The 17,311-nt window shown below is 32.7% G+C and overlaps 1 protein-coding gene across 3 annotated transcripts; it reads left to right on the top strand.

The window, feature by feature from the left end:
* The first annotated feature begins 1,461 nt into the window (after positions 1-1,461).
* On the top strand, positions 1,462-13,484 carry LOC127711737 (cartilage matrix protein-like). Of its 3 annotated transcripts, none has more exons than XM_052217850.1 (9): positions 1,462-1,588; positions 3,455-3,470; positions 4,483-5,130; positions 6,578-6,622; positions 8,054-8,071; positions 9,555-9,989; positions 10,811-10,944; positions 13,028-13,079; positions 13,349-13,484. In XM_052217850.1, exons 1-8 carry the CDS (start codon positions 1,556-1,558, stop codon positions 13,037-13,039), a joined length of 1,341 nt encoding a protein of 446 aa, XP_052073810.1. In that variant the 5' UTR covers positions 1,462-1,555; the 3' UTR covers positions 13,040-13,079; positions 13,349-13,484. The 3 variants fall into 3 exon arrangements, with proteins under 3 accessions (XP_052073810.1, XP_052073807.1, XP_052073808.1); XM_052217847.1 differs by having other exon boundaries at positions 1,463-1,588; positions 10,811-10,948; XM_052217848.1 differs by lacking the exon at positions 8,054-8,071 and having other exon boundaries at positions 1,463-1,588; positions 10,811-10,948.
* Positions 13,485-17,311: the final 3,827 nt, after the last annotated feature.

The raw sequence follows: 17,311 nt of genomic DNA on the forward strand, positions 1-17,311 counted from the left end.
TTAACATTGTTAAGTAATTATACAAATATGGCAGATTAAGCTATCTGAAACGGTGATGGAGCGCATCACATACAATTATAAAAGCGAAACTAATGCTGTCATATGTCAAAATTAAGAGCAGAGTATCTTATTTCGTTAATTATTATCTCTTTAAAAAAACCTAAATGTGAGTTAAAAGTACAAATACTGATAAAGGCCATGGACTTAAACGAGTTTTTGAAATAATCGATGTCGACACAAAGAGATTAGACTGTTCTTTTTAGATATGTTAAAAAAAAGACAACTTGTCTCATTTGTAAAAAAAAAAAAAACTAGTAGACTGGTATATATTTTTTAAACGAATACAACATATTATTAATAACAGTGTTGGATCACTGCCTCTTGAAAGGATGATTCGCAGAAAATAGTATAGCGTAGCTGGGACCCTTTTAATATGTAGTGTAGTGTGACATTTCTTATTCAGTTCCCTTCTTGTAATAAAAATGGTTTGGACTTTACTATTAGAATAGTACTAGCTTTATAGCTATGCCTATTCTAAATACAAGACAATTACCTGTTATCACCAGCCCAGTAGACAGCACTTCTCTGTGTTGACATGAATTATCATTGATATGGTCATAATTATAAATTAACTGTTTACAAAACTTTGAATTTTTGAAATACTAAGGCTTTTCTACCTTAGGATTAGATTACCTTAGCTGTATTTGGCAAAACTGTTAGAAGTTTTTGGTCTCCAATGCTCTTCAACTTCGTACTTTATTTAGCCTTTTTAACTTCTTTTGATTCGAGCGTCACTGATGAGTCTTTTGTAGACGAAACGCGCGTCTGGCGCAAATACAAAATTTCAATCCTGGTATCTATGATGAGTTTATTTACAACCACTGGGTCGATGCCACTGCTGGTGGAGTTTTTATTCCCCCTGGGTATCACCAACCTAGTAGTCAGCACTTCTGTGTTGACATGAATTATCATTGATATGGTCATAATTATAAATTAACTGTTTACAAAACTATGAATTTTTGAAATACTAAGGCTTTTCTACCTCAGGAATAGATTACCTTAGCTGTATTTGGCAAAACTTTTAGAACATTTTGGTCCTCAATGCTCTTCAACTTCGTACTTTATTTAGCCTTTTTAACTTTTTTTGATTCGAGCGTCACTGATGAGTCTTCTGTAGACGAAACGCGCGTCTGGCGCAAATACAAAATTTCAATCCTGGTATCTATGATGAGTTTATTTACTTGAACGAATACCATTATATCATTATTATATTTTGGTATCATTATTTTTACTAACTTTTCCGCTTTTTAAACAAAAGCAATTATGTGATTATATCGTTGTTTCATATATTTTTCTAACATAATTGGTAAATTTAGTGTTGTATAGCGCCTACACGGCTGACTACTTACTTAAATATTTTGTCACTAAATATCAAATAATTTTAACTGGTTTTATGCAAATGAGCGAAAAATTAATATTAATTGTGGTAAAAGATATGATATAAAAGAGGTGTTTTAGGGCGTACAAAGCAACGTTTTCAAGGATTCTGTGAAACATGGATGTTCTACATTTTGTGCTGCTTTCGTTTGTAAGTACATTTATATGATTTGTCGAGTACCTATTTGAAGCAATTTTATGTAATATATTTATTTTTGACTAAAGTAGTCAAATTGAGTTTATGGTATGAGATACAACCATAAACAAAACATGATATATAAAATGCTCAAGAGGTAGACAAAAATCGGAAGACTGTTTAACATTAAGACACCAGTGAAGTTTATTTTTCGCTTTAAGTTTTACTTAATAGTTAATTTTGTTTTTGCGTTTATACCCTTTTGTAATTAAATGCTTGTTATTTAATATTTCATCTATTTTCAATTTGCAATGCAGTGTCGGTTTTTTATTGTCAGTTTCATCAATATACAAAAGAAGATGTGGTATGATTGCCAATGAGACAACTCTCCACAAGAGACCAAATGACACAGAAATTAACAACTATAGGTCACCGTCCGGCCTTCAACAATGAGCAAAGCCCAAACCGCACAGTCTTGTCTTGAAACAGAATTTAAATACTGCTTGCAATACACGTTTGAAAATAGTTGAAACAAAGATATCAGTGAATTTAGTAGTTATCTTCCTTATCCTAGACCTACTTTCTCAATAAACTGTATCCTTTCTTTCCATTATGTCACTTTATCGGCAATTTGTAAATGTTCCCTTTGAGCTTACTGCCTAATTTTTTCAAGATCATGGACAGGACTTTATACTAAAAAAAAAAAAAAAAAAAAATAGGCAATGACGTCATGTATCAGTGCACCAACGTCATGTGCTTAAGTCTATCCGTGTCAATTTATTAATGAAATGCACACGATTTCATTCATACAACCGAACAACTATCCTAACGTTTTGAACACGTAAAAGTAGTTTTACTACTTATTTTATTTTACTTCATATTCTTAACCTAAAAAAAACCTACAGTTAGAACAAATTGCCGATAAAAAGAATAATGGCGGTTTTTATTTTGATACTTACTGCATCAGCTCAAATATCAGCTCGCTCTAAGGGGTTCGCTTGATATTCTTGCTGATAAAGTCAGTATCAAAAACAAAAATGCCATTATTCTATATGTATTAGAATGAATATTTGTATAAACACAAAGCTCTTTTTAATAATTCTGTTGGAGAAATTAAATGATGGAAATTGATTCTATCGCTTTATTTCAAACCCAAGATTTTGAGGGAATTGTTTCTATGAAGAAGGACGAACAGATTAATATTTCAATGAGAACCTATTTGTGATTATAAATAATTTTGAGGAAAATTGTATGCTTATGCATTTTTCTGTTTTTAATTCTCTTTAACTTCGTACTTGATTTGGTATTCCAACTATTCGTATTTGAGCGCAGGCGATGAGGTTTATGTAGAAAAATCGCGCGTTTGGCGTATATTGTGATGAGCGTGTATGTTTGATGAGTTTCTATGATCTTAATTGATGGTAAGAGGTGGTCAAAGTTTAGTAAAGGAAAGAATGAGCTGGTTGCAGTTGGGTTCGAGATGACATGGAATCAACCACCCTTTATCAGGGTTACTGCGCATGTGCAAAAGATTAAAAAAAAAACAGAATTGAAAGTGTTTTGATTCATTAGTATATGTATATAGATTTTTATATTGATTTTCCTACTTGATTTTTATAGTGTGTGTTGGTAATGGGTTGAAATTTTATACAGTAATGATAATTAATTATATACCCTTGTCGTATATCAGATCTATACTAAGACATATCAAGCAATAAATAGGTAATATCTCATTTCTATAACATATGTTGTTTGGTTTCTGTTTAGTAAACTTTTATTATGTTTTTGTTAATCAAAATTGAATTTTAAAACATAAATACAACTCGAGCAATGCTGTATTTTATATTGTATTCTAATCGAATAGTTTTCATTGTCATTTAGGTCCTCCTTATTAGCGGTGAGTACAAATTGTATAATTATATGTTTTTCTCTAATTCTTAGCCGATTTATACTCATTTATGATAACTGTTGGAATATTCACTTCTGACGCAACATACATATAAAGTCTTTTTATCTCTCTTTTTTTTAAGTTAAATTTTCGATTTTTTATAATGTATCTTATTCTTAATAAAATATTAGTTTTGATTTATAGATATCTTAACTATTATTTAGAATGTTTTAGCTAAGTTTCCGTTAGTCATACCTTATTTCATCAGTTTTAAGTATAACCTGAACTTATGTACGGCAGTTAAAACAGCTTGTTTTGTTTCCTACTGTCAATCTCAAGTGACATTATTGCTAGTTTGTTTTCATCGTCTGCATAGATGACATAACTTTAGTATTACAATAATTCAAATAATTAAATTTTTCAAATAAGGGGGAAATAACACTTAATAAATATGTTGTTATAAACCATGTTAGTACCAAAGCGCTGACTGTTGAGCTGATGAGCTCCTGGGACATTCGATGACTAATAGTCCATCGGCAGCGGTATCTACTTAGTGCTGTATAATAACACTTTATAATTTTTTTGCGTCCGAAACACCATTATGGATTAACCTTCACCAGGAACGCTCAACCTCTTAATTTCTAAAACCAAGGATATATAAATATTTAATTCAATATTTGAGGAGCAGGAAGACTGAAAAGGACATCAAAAGCATAACCAAAGACTTCTTATGAATTACTTCGACGAGGGGAGCTTGAATCTTAGTTTCTTTCATGTCTTGTCAAATCATAAAATAATAAACCAGGCAGAGCTAAACTAAAAAGGGTTTGACTGTTCTGTTTTAGCCCTTGTGTTTTGTATGATCCCGTACATTTTATATGTTTGGCTTTCCACACTTTAAGTCACGAGCATACCTGATTGGTTGTTTAAAACCACCTGATGTGCGCAGGCAGCTTATTAGTTTATCATACAATGTTTATGTTTACATCTGTTTATTTTTGACATGATTTTTAATTCACAGTTTCAAATGGAATGGCAGCAGGCAGGTTCAAACGGGCACCATTTTGTAAGACCAGGATTGATCTTGCTTTTGTTATTGACTCCTCCAGAAGTATATCAAGAAACGATTTCAAAAAACAAATGCAATTTGTAAATGATATCGTCGACTTCCTTGATGTCGGTTCAGACGAGACAAGAGTTGCCGCGGTATCTTTCAGTAATCATCTGTTCCCTCAATTTGGATTTAATGATTACACAACCAAGACAGATGTGCTTACAGCTATCAATGGTATTAAGCATTCTATGGGTGACGCAACTAGGACATATCTTGCTTTAGAACACACACACCAAAAATTGTTCGCACCTGGTAATGGGGAAAGACCTGATGTGGTAGATGTTGTTGTTGTCTTGACAGACGGAGCTACAAATCCTGGCAGTTATGATAGGCTTACTGGAAGCCAGGGAAGACAACAGACCCAAAAAGAAGCAGCCTTAGTTAAAGAGAGAGGAGCTTATATATTTGCCATTGGAGTTGGAAGAGGGGTCAATGTCGACGAGCTCAATGGAATATCCAGTGATCCAGATCAAAGATTCACCATCCAAGTGTCAGGTTTCTCAGAGTTAAATTCGGATGAAGTTAAGCAAATGTTGCTAAAACGTGCATGTGTTGGTGAGTATATAAACAATTTCGGTAAAACGACAATGAAAGTGACGTTATATTTGTAGAATATTTATTTATCATAGATAAAGGACAGAATAATATTCAAACAGTAACTATATTACGAGGGAACCAAGCTCCTGTCCAAAATCTCAATAAATCTGATCGTTGGACGAAAATATGTTTTACAGTATACTGTGAACATGGAAAGAAGATTCAATAATTGAAATGAAGTGGTGGAATAAGTTTTGGCTGCCAAATACAAATAATTTAAATTTTTAAATGAGGTGGACTACTAAAAGCTGGCATTCTTGTGGGTGGACCTAAAATAATTTTAATGTTTTAATCCTTTACAGTTTCTCTTTGATTATTTAAAAGTAATTGATTCATAAGAGATTTACTACTTGAAAGTTAAATGTTTTGATTCATAATGTCCGTACAAGGATAGTTGTGTGTGTGTGTGATATGGAGTGAAAAGTTTGATATACAAATACAAAATCCTCAATTCCCACCCAGATATAGGAAAATACAGTATAAAGTGCATATCATCTAGATCAAAGTATTACATAATAGGTTTGTGCGCTATTTTAACAACATTCTTCTGTAAAACAAATTTTGATTTGAAGGCCTATCTTTCAAATGAATGAATATAGTTATGTGTCTTCTTTCAGTTTATTTTGTTTGCACCACCAAAAAAAAAAAAATGCAGTGGTTTTGTTTCAATATTTTCATTCTCTCTTAGTTACAGCAATAATATAACCTGTGAAATGTGATAAAAATGCAGGTTTAAATATCAAGGAAGCAGGTAAATAACCCGACAGAAATAAACAAACTAAAACGAATATACTAAAAATAGTTCAAAGCAACTGACTTTTCCGGAACTTATTATCATAATTTTTCATTCAAAATATATGAACCTGTAGTCATGTATCATTATTATCTTTGCATTCTTCATTTTATGTATTATGTCTTTCTTTTAAGAATACAATGCAATAAACTATTGGCAGACATTTTTTCTTTGTACTTGACCAATCTATGCCACAACTTTGTTATTTTATCGGACAGTATTCGATTTCATATCTCAAACAATATCAATTACTATATCGATGATCATTTAGTGCAATATTTCTCATGTGCTACGTTTATACAAGCAAATACTAATCTCAAAGTCAACACTTATTCGTCAGTCACGGTGTTATATCTCATATTTCCTATGCTCACGGGTCAAAGTGTACATTTTGATATACCATTGCATTCTAAACGAAAAACCAAAAAAATGTGTTCAGGCCTTATAACCATGGATCACATTTGTCATCATTTCGTGGTGGAGTGATACTTAACGCGCATCTGTAATTATAATCCTGGTATCTATAATGAGTTTACTTAGAGTATCTTCATAAAAGTTGATTTCCGAAAAATGGTCGTTCCTAACATATTGTTTTTTTTTTTTATATTTCAGAAATTGAGACTACACCGGCACCAACACCCCCACCTACCACAACACGTAAGTTTAATTGGTTAAAATCAAAATTATTCAATGCAAGAAACAATTTGATTAAAATCCGATCTTTCACTTTATTCCTTGGATAGATTTGTTTGACGCTGGTGCATGAGCGACAAACAAATATAACGGATACGGACCGGTAATTGATGATCTAATTTTAATCAGATTTGGGAAGAACAAAAAAAAAAAGAAGAATATCAGATACAAAAACAGCAACATAAAAAAGTGCAAAAACTTTCGATTTTTTTTCTTCTAAAATTGTCCATGGACGAATCCCGATCGAGGGGTGCTACCTATCGGTCATTCGGAAAGTTCCTTTATGAAATGTAAAAATTTTCATATAGTGTAGTAGTTCTTCCGTAATAGGTTCAGACATACATTAGAACAGTGTTATATACATTTAATAAATTAATTGCGAAAACTAAGAACAGAAAACATCAAACAAATAATAAAAACCTTTTGGCTTTTATCAAACAAATAAAATACATTGTTATATCTACTAAAAAAGGAGGAGATTAGGTCCATGAACCATCCGATTTTTTTTATCTGGTAATCAAAATTGCATGATGGATCACATGTACTTCACTACTGATGCCTACAATATTCAAGAAACGTGGTATACGATTGGGAGGTTTAACTTGCTATAAAACAAGGTTTAACCCACCATTTCCTGCAAGAATATAACAGTTATGTTTCACTGATTCCGTTGATTGATAACTGTTGATTTTGTCAGTTTTTATGGACTTAACCTTTTAGAATTTACCTTGGAGTTCGTTATTGTTGTTATACTCTTTTATACATTATTGAAAATACCTTATATCTAATTTGAAAGTGATGAGATGTGGTATGAATTCCTTTAACACAGCTTTCAAACCGAAACCATTCGGCATTCAATGATAAGCAGAACATACGTTAATATTCGAATCACTATGGCTGTTCTACCCCAGGTATAGGTTGTCTTAGTCATGTTATGTACCATTTTTTCTGTTTTTTATGCTCTTCAGCTTCATATTTGATTTTGCCTCCAACTATATTGATTCGAAAAAGTAAAATCACAAAAAAACTGAACTCCGAGGAAAATTCAAAAAGGAAAGTCCCTTATCAAATGGCAAAATAAAAAAAAACCAGACACATCAAACGAATGGATAACAACTGTCATATTCCTGACTTGGTACAGGCATTTTCTTATGTAGAAAATGGTGGATTGAACTTGGTTTTATAGCTAGCTAAACCTCTCACTTGTATGACAGTCGCATCAAATTCCATTATATTGACAACGATGCGAGTGTCACTGATGTGTCTTATGTCGATCATGTAGATGTAAAACAAAAATATAAGCCTGGTGTATTTGATGAGTTTTTATTTTACTTAAACGTTTTCTTCTACACTTTAAGTCTATTGTATTTCATTGAACGGACATTTTCTTTGTAGCCGAACAGAAAGAAGTAGGTAAGTATTTTTTTTTAGTTGCAGCTTACTTTAAATGCAAACGAATTGTTTGTGTATTCTTGCTATATTATCAGTACTTTTTTTTTACTTTTCAAGACATTGAAATATAAATAATCATTCATCATGTTCATTATAAAAATAAAAAGATGGGTATGACTGCCAATGAGACAACTCTCTATTAAAGTTTAAATGACGTTGATGTAAACAATTATAGGCAACCGTACAGTATTCAACAATGAGAAAAATTCAATACCGTATAGTTGGCTTTAAAAGAGCCCGACATGAAAAATGTTCATGCTTATTTTACTTCTACGTAAAATTACTATGAATTCGTCCCAAAACCTTGATAATACAATAATAGAACGAGGACACACATATACATTTGTTTTATATAAAGCACTGTTAGGTGTCATTAATTGAATTTACCTTTAACGGAAAAAGGAGAGTCAATATTCTTTCGAAGGCTTTGGTAAAAACAAAAGCAGCAGAACAGGGAATGAGGGAGAAGATAATTCGCCTCTTGTTGGAAGGTAGGGTTTCAAAAATATTTTATAAAGATGTTGCTTTATAAAGTTCTTATATACTGAATTGAATCCTAAAACCCACGAATGTCCCCTCTTCTCTGTGAGTATATTACTGAAATAACTCCCCCCATTGTTGCCGGTTGAATAATGGTTTAAGCTCACATCAGTCATGATTATATATTAATGACTTAGGGTTTGTTGAATTGTCATCATCAAACCCTTCCCGATTCTTTTTTCAAAGTCAATAAGGCATCAATCTTCGACAGCAATGGGTCCCGTAACATTCATATACATTAGTTAGTTGAAAAAGAGAGGCGAAGGATACCAAAGGGACATTCAAACCCACAAGTCGAAAATAAACTGCCAACGCTATGGCTAAAAAGAAAAGACAAACAGACAAGCAACATTACACAAAACACAACATAGAAAACCAAAGACTGAGCAACTCGAACCCCACCAAGAACTTCGGGGGTGATCTGAGGTGCTCCGAAAGGGTCAGCAGATCCTACTCCACATTTGGCACCCGTCGTGTTGAAAAATCTTTTAATCTACATATATTTCATATTAAATTGTATCCCTTTCAACATTAATAGTAACAACAAGTTGAGATTTAAAGCTCTTTGTTAAAGAAGTTTTACGCATAAAATCATTCCACGTGAAAAACTATGTAAATATATACAAACTTTTTAGTAAAGCTTCTATGAATATGAACAAGAAAAATGAAAGCAATAAACATAAGAAATGTGATTAAAATGCAGGTTAAAAAACTAAGGAAGCAGAAAAATAACTCGACAGACATAAACAAACAAAAACGAATATACCAAAAATAGTTCAACACTACTGATTTTTCAGAAACTTATTACCAGAATTTTTCATTCAAAATATGTGAACCAGTAGTCATATATCAATATTATCCTTGCATTCTCTATTTAATATATTATGTCTTTCTTTCTTTTAAGAATGCAATGAACTATTGGCAGACATTTTCTTCGTACTTGACCATTCTTCGAGCTTGAAAACAGAAGGAAATTTCAACAAGACGTTAAATTTCGTAACCGGTGTAATCGATTATCTTCACGTATCGCCTACAGAAACACAGGTTGGAGCTCTTAAATTTAGCAACATCCCAGAGATGCAATTCCATTTAACAGACTATACAGACAAGCAAGATGTAGCAAAGGCCGTTTCAAGGATAAAGTGGAAAGGGGGAAATACTTTCTTAGATAAAGCATTGAGAATGTTGAGGACAGAAGGACTCAATAAAGCATATGGTTCTAGGGAAGATGTTCCACAAATCGCTGTAATAATTACAGATGGTGTTTCTACAGATCCTTATGCAACAAAGCTAGAACTGAAACAGCTTCACAGTCTAAACTACATCTTATTTGCTATTGGTAAATATGTATTCTTAGTTTGCCTATCAAATCTAATACATTTCAACATTAGTTATGCGTGAAAAATGTAAAACATAGAAGTAGCAAATAACAGTATAAAACTCATTTTTGCGCCTGTCCCAAGTCAGGAGCCTCTGGCCTTTGTTAGTACTGTATGGTTTTTTTTTAATTTTGGTTCAATTGTGTGTATAGGAGTTTAGTATGACGTCCATTTTCACTGAACTAGTACACATTTTTGTTTAGGGCCAGCTGAAGTCCGCCTCCGGGTGCAGGATTTTCTCGCTGTGTTGAAGACCCATTGGTGGCCTTCGGTTGTTTTCTTGACTCTTTGGTCGGGTTGTTGACTCTTTGACACATTTCCCATATCCATTCTCTATTTTAATTTGTATGCCAACAGTATTTGCAGTTACATAAAGAAACTGTTTCACAAATTAAAGATACTCACTATCTTTTTAAAAAAAGAGGGGCAAAATCGAATCAGGATAAAAATAGATGACGGAAACCACGCATATGGTAGATGTATAGACTTAAACAAAAACAGGCAAATGCAGTCAACGACACATCAAAAACTCAAAATGTTGGTGATATAAACTTTAATAGAACCATAACTGATATCAGATAAATAAGAGTGGTCGAATGCATCGATCTAATTTCTGAAAAGACATTATATAATATTTGTTTAACCAAATTAAAGCATGATAATAATAATAATAATAATAATAATAATAATAGTAATAATAATAATAATAATAATAATTATAAGAATAAAAATAAAAAATAATAATGATAATGATGATAATAATAATAAATTAACCATGTAGGAGTTGGACCTGACAGAAACCCTGAAGAATTGGCTCGTATTGCCAACAACCCAAACAATGTATTTGAAGTAGAAAGCTTAAATGGACTGCAAGCCATCAGAGAGTCTCTGGTCACGAGAATATGTGCCGAGCGGGTTCGTAAGTATTTAATATTATAAACATACTGCCCTTGGATGAAGGTGTTAGGGTAGATTAACACACGTGGGAAAAATTATCACCGAAGACGAAGTCGCGCTTGATAATTTTTTCACCGAGTGTGTTTATAAACCTAACACCTTCATCCAAGGGCAGTATGTTTTTATTATAAATTAAGATAGTTTACTAATAACAACAACAAAACGACGGAAATGATGTAGAAATAAGAATCGGTAAACCTCGGCCGGAGTGGATGTTAATTGTTCCGGATCGGCAAACTTCGGGCTTAGCGGGTGTTAATTTTAGGCATTAGCACCAGTTTCTAATATTATCACATGTTGCTATGGGTGGGCAGGGCTTATGAAAGATTAGTGAAAATGTCGCGTGTCGAATGAAATGAATGGATTATATAAGAAATTTGCATAAAGTATAATAATATCAAATAGCACTTAGGTTCATAGACTTATTACTATACTTTATATAAAAAAAGTATTTGCGATGAAACATTTGGGTCGGAAAATACCTTCACATTTCTCAAAAGTAAGGAAAGTTTTTCAAAAAATGTGAATACACATAACCCCGATCCAGTTCAATTTTTTTTAAAGTACAAAAAAATTCCCGGATTTGAATAAATAGACAAACCGTTGTACAGTGTTTGTAGAATTGTCTCAATTAAAGACGTTAAATTGATATGAAAAATACATAAAATAAGACAATTAAAGGCGGCAGATTCAAGGGGAGCAGATCGTAAAATGATATAAATTTTGGTATAAAATTATCTAACAAACCAAGCAGCGGTCAGCTCGGCTTCATTTTTACTTGAATCGACAATTAAAGGCGACCCCTCTTTTTTCCTCAAACCCTGGATCCACCGACTATATAAGAACGATACTTGAAAATGAATCTTCATGATCTAGGTACAGTAATCTGCATGAACTCGTTTACCGTGTAAGATATACTTGAAAGTGAATTGTCATGATCTAGGTACAGTAATCTGTATGCACTCGTTTACCGTGTAAGATATACCTGAAGGTGAATCGTCATGATCTAGGTACAGAAATCTGTATGAACGCGTTTATCGTATAAGATCCTCCACTATCTTTGTAGAACATGATTTTATTTGAAATTTGAAGTATATTAATTCTAAAGCATTGATAAAATGATGATATTGTTATAGTTCTATCATGGTATTCATTGCATTTTTTACGACCCTTTATATCTTTCTGTTATTGAATTGTTCAAAACATGATGGAAAGCATCGTAGCAATCACATAATGAAAATAAACAACTTGTATAAATGCTGTTTCTTGACATAATTTACCAGAAATTCAAGAATTGTCGTTTAATATACGCTTAATTCTTTTTTCTAAATACTTATCTTGATAGATAAATACAATATATTATCACATATTTGTTACGAAAACATTGGGTTTTGCATATGTAATAACCGCACAAATGTCCTACTCATATTACTGCCTGGGGGCAAAAAAGTGGTTATTGGTTATTGTGCCCCGGTTTCAAATGACGGGACGTCATTGCGTCCTTAACGACAATGGCAAACAATGACGATGTTTGTATTGAAAATTATGAGAATTATGCTACAATGGCCACTAGTAACAATGTCAAACCAACTATTATCGATTTAGGCCAAGTTATGCCAAATTCTCGCTTTTGTGTATAACCATATTCATAAATAAGGGGAATGTTACAATAAATTTGTATGCAGTAAATACTAAAAGTTAATGGAAAATGTGATAAATCTTTTTAGATATTACCTGTTGTGGTTTATTAAATAGTTATAATTGAACGTTTTTCTATTTTCTGTGGAACTTAAATATGTGATAAATTGATTATAACATGTCTTTTCCATATTGGCCCTGGTATCATTCTTCGACCCATATCGGCCCTCGGCTAAAGCCTCGGGATGATATGAGAGTCTTGGGATGATACCAGGGCCAATATGGAAAAGGGCATGTTATAATGTATAATAATTCTTTAGAATTGTTACACATACTGATAAAACATACATTTATAGTAAAATATGTTTCATGTGATATATTTATATATTTTTGCATATTACAGGTGCCCCAGTAGACATAAAGAAACCTTAAATAAGATAGATATGAAAACCCAGGTATGTTTTTATTGTTTCATTTGCATGCTGTGTTGATATGTTTAAATCCTTATATTATATTTCCAATTGAAATATTCTAGAATAGAGCTATTTGTTTATCATTTAAGGATTATTTTTAATAACTGCAATTCTTTAAAAACACAAAAAAAGTGTGTACTATTTTAGATAATTGTTGACGTGGCTTTAAAGTCTTGATAATCCAGCAACTGTTAAACATGCAGTAATAGACAAATATCAATTCCTTATATAGGTATATGTTTTATTTGCAGAATACATTAATATTCAAAGATACAGGAACGATTTAACGGACGAACCAGTAGCAGGATTTGATGAACATTGTACAGTTGTTACGCCTATTGTTTATATATTTATATGTATGTATTAAACATCAGCATTGCAAAGTAATTGTTCTTTGGATCATTTACCTACTTGATAATCTTTTTCACAAGAAAAAAAATATCAATGTGTTCACATGAGAACGTACAGTTTCGTTCGTTTTTTTCTTCATGTATCAATTTGTTCTTCCAAAAAATGCATAAAAAGGCAAATTGTGAAACATTCTTGAAATCATTCAATGTGCTCCCTCGACAAAAATGCTCCATATTCTGACTCTCAGCTGATAATTCAAAGTATCAACATGTAGAAAATCTGTTAATCGTTATTTTCTCACTTCGTTTCAATTTTGTTTGTTCTTGTGTTGTTGTCCAAGTTTAGGAGAGAGTTGAGCGCTTATAAATATGCATTATTTATGCATATGGCCTTAGCTTTGAACCTGTTATCATGTGGTCGTCAATAATTATGGTTGCTATCTGCGATTGGTTTTGATTAGTATTAATCCGGCCGGCTGTTTTGTCTTTTGATTTGTTTCTTATTGTGTCATCATGGAGCCTTTTAAAGCTCAACATACGGTATCGGTTGTGCTCATTTTTGAAGTTTATGTAGTCATTGATCACATCTTTGTCCTTTTGGGTTTTATCATATCATATTCAATCATATCAAATCATCATATTTTGATAAAGAAAAATTAACATTGTCCGTTTATTTCAACGTAGCTAAACTGAATATTTTTTCTAGCAATCTTGAAAAATCTGGCGTTTTGCCTTTGATATTAGAATATTGTAGTTCACACTAATCTTTGTGAGATTTCAATTGACCATATCAGTTTTGTTATAAGTAACAATCCCAGTTAGCACTGATATATAAACGATAATATGCCCTACAACATCTACACTGTAGTGTAAACCTACATATAGAACACCGAAATCAGGCTTTGTTCTGGATCATATTCCAAATATTGACTTTCTTTGCTACCTTTTGAATGAGTAGCAATGCTGGTTACTGAACAATTAAATAATTGGACACGCCATGTAAAGATGGCTGTCAAACAGTTTGAAGAATTTGTTTCGATATTACCAATAGTTAAAGTAATGAAGTATGCATGAGGAACACGCTCAAACAGCTTAGCTGTAAATATGAACTTTTGATCAAACATACAACGGTCTGTACAGTTGACATTAGATGAACTTGGCTATGCCTGTTATGTTTCTTCTGGTTATATTTGACCATTCCAATATCATCATAGTATATTTATCGTGATTTATATTTGGTATGTTAGGGTGATGTATTTTTCAACAAACGGTCGGAATTCACATGAAAACAAAATGTGTTCGTCATTTGTCTTTTGAACACGGTGTTGTCAGTCTTTTTTTGTGTGGCTTATTATGGTTATTGGTTGCCCCTCGGTTCTGCACTCCCTTTTCAGCAATTAGTGAGACTTTCAGAGTCCGGGGTGATTTTAAAGTATGAAAAAAACCTCAATAAAGCCTTACTTTTTGGCCGCACAAAATTTTATAAAGTGTTAATTTCATTATTGTATTACTTTAAAACGTCCTTGCATTTATGAACCGGGAGCTAAATACTCTCGGTGCAGTTATTGCTAGAATACATCTTCATATATATTAGAAAATCAAGATACAAAAACTAAAGATTGGTTTGCATACTGACAGGAAATAATTTCCTGTTCCGCAGAATATTATTGGTTAAACACTACAATCTAAGGTTGCAATACATTTTTTGAAGAAAGCTAATTCAGTAATTTCTTTCGTTAATTTTTAATTGTGAATCCAGTACAATATATTGGTGTTCACTTTTGAAAATATAACCCAGATTATTTTAGATTCTAGATTGTTTTGTTTTCATTCTACATAATTCCTTGTTGAACTACTACAAATTCTGGAGCAGCGGGGAAGACTGTTCACTTAGATGGTTAACCAGTCACATACATTATGTGCTTGCCAAAAGTAAGGTTCACATTGGGTCTAGCTTTCTTTATTTTATGATATTAGATGCTTTCCTTCATACGTTCTTTAATTTTACTGAAAATGTAATGGTAACCAATATATGTTAATATAAAAAATGAAATTAACAGTTTATAAATCTAATGATTCAGTAATTATTAACCTAAACATTAGGGGTGGAACAGGGTTAAGAGAACCGCGGAATGAGGTGGCGGGAAGCGTGAGTCTGTTGAGGAAAGTGGGAGTCAGAGGAGGTAAACAGGACACAGCGGGTAGTGACTAGGAGAAGAGGGGAGTGAAAGATAGGGGAAAGTTTCTTTGACCGATTTTCGACTGGAAGCTAGGGAAAAGAATTTGGAGTACGAGAGAAGGAAATGAGGGTTGGGGAGGGAAATGGGAATCAGGGACCCCCTGCCCATACCCTCAAACTTACGGGCGTACCACATTTATGAAGTGTGAATTTTGTTTTATTGAAACACGGACTTGCATTTGTGAACTTAGAGCCACACGTATTAATTTTCACGGAATGTAGCAGTGTTATATGAAATAAGATTTTAAATGGTCATTGTAAGTAGACATGTGATTATATACAAGTAGTGTAAGTAGTACACTTATAACGTTAAATGTTTCTATTTTCGTTTTAATGTTTTGTGTAATTGACCACGATATATATTTCTCTAATTTTTGTGCTGTTTTCTCATTTCTTGACCGGTGTGAGAAAAATATTTCTCCTCACTAGTAAAAAATATGTTCTCGGCAAATGATTGGTCGAAATTTAATTATGACGTCAAATTTTCTTGGTTTCTTCTGAATTTTCCTATTGTAACGTCATGAAAAAAGGTGACAATGCCTGATGACGTCACATATAAAGAACACACTTTCCGCAAATCTTTGAAAAGGAAGGATAAAAAACATTAGAGAAACAGATTCCACCACTATAACTCGTGTATTACGATATTTCCCCACTCTCAACAGTTAGATTTAAGGTATTCAAAAAGCTCGACAAGCTTCGCGCTTTGAATATTAAAATTTAACAGTCTCAAGTGGACAAATATCGTAACACTTGATGCAGTGGTGAAATCTTAATTTTACAATTAAAGGTATCAAAGTAACTCAAAGAAAATAATATACTAGTATATATCTATATACAAATAGTACTACCATGGCCAGTCACAGAGGAAAAATTAACAGAATATGTCACTGTTTGTATGACTCAAATATAAGAGCAATGCTAAGTTTTGATCAACAAATATCTTAGATAAGACCACTAGGAGCGTAACTTGTCGAAAAGTACGTATCTTTGTATCTAATGGTTTGCTACGCCCTTTGCAGCCTTCCTTACTATCACTTATATGGACTGTCCTTCTTCGTACGTACCATTCGTCACAACTCGGCCGATTCCGTACCTTCATCTAACGGATAGCGTATTCACCCGAGGATTGCCGATTGCGTACGTACATTAATAAACGTCACAATACCCAACTAGGTGGTGAAATTATAAACGGATCGATCCTCAGCGATGTCTGTAAATTAGAGCAATTGAGTCGGGATTCATATGCCTTGTATAACATGCATACCTCAAGACGCTTATTTTATCGATAGATCCGGTTTCACTCAGTGTAAAGATAATTGGTATCCATTTGAGTTTTGCTTCTTTGCGTTTGTTTATTCAAAATGTGTTTAATATAAACCGATAGATATGTCTCCTACAAACTATGTTTTAAAGCTGTAATTCGGACGTGAAGTTTCAGCTTGGCATATCGATCTTGCACAAGTAAGGCTGGACTCTCTTCTTCTTGTATATTCAAATGTTTTGCCGCAACTATTTAGCCATTGCATAGTAGTAACACGTTCCAATGTAAGTCATATAGTAGCATCTGTCATTGACAGTGACATGTCCATTTTAGCAAATTTTGTCGTTTTTTGGTTATTATC

The sequence above is a fragment of the Mytilus californianus genome, unplaced genomic scaffold (genome assembly GCF_021869535.1).
Source record: "Mytilus californianus isolate M0D057914Y unplaced genomic scaffold, xbMytCali1.0.p SCAF_8, whole genome shotgun sequence".
Taxonomy (NCBI): Eukaryota; Metazoa; Mollusca; class Bivalvia; order Mytilida; family Mytilidae; genus Mytilus; species Mytilus californianus.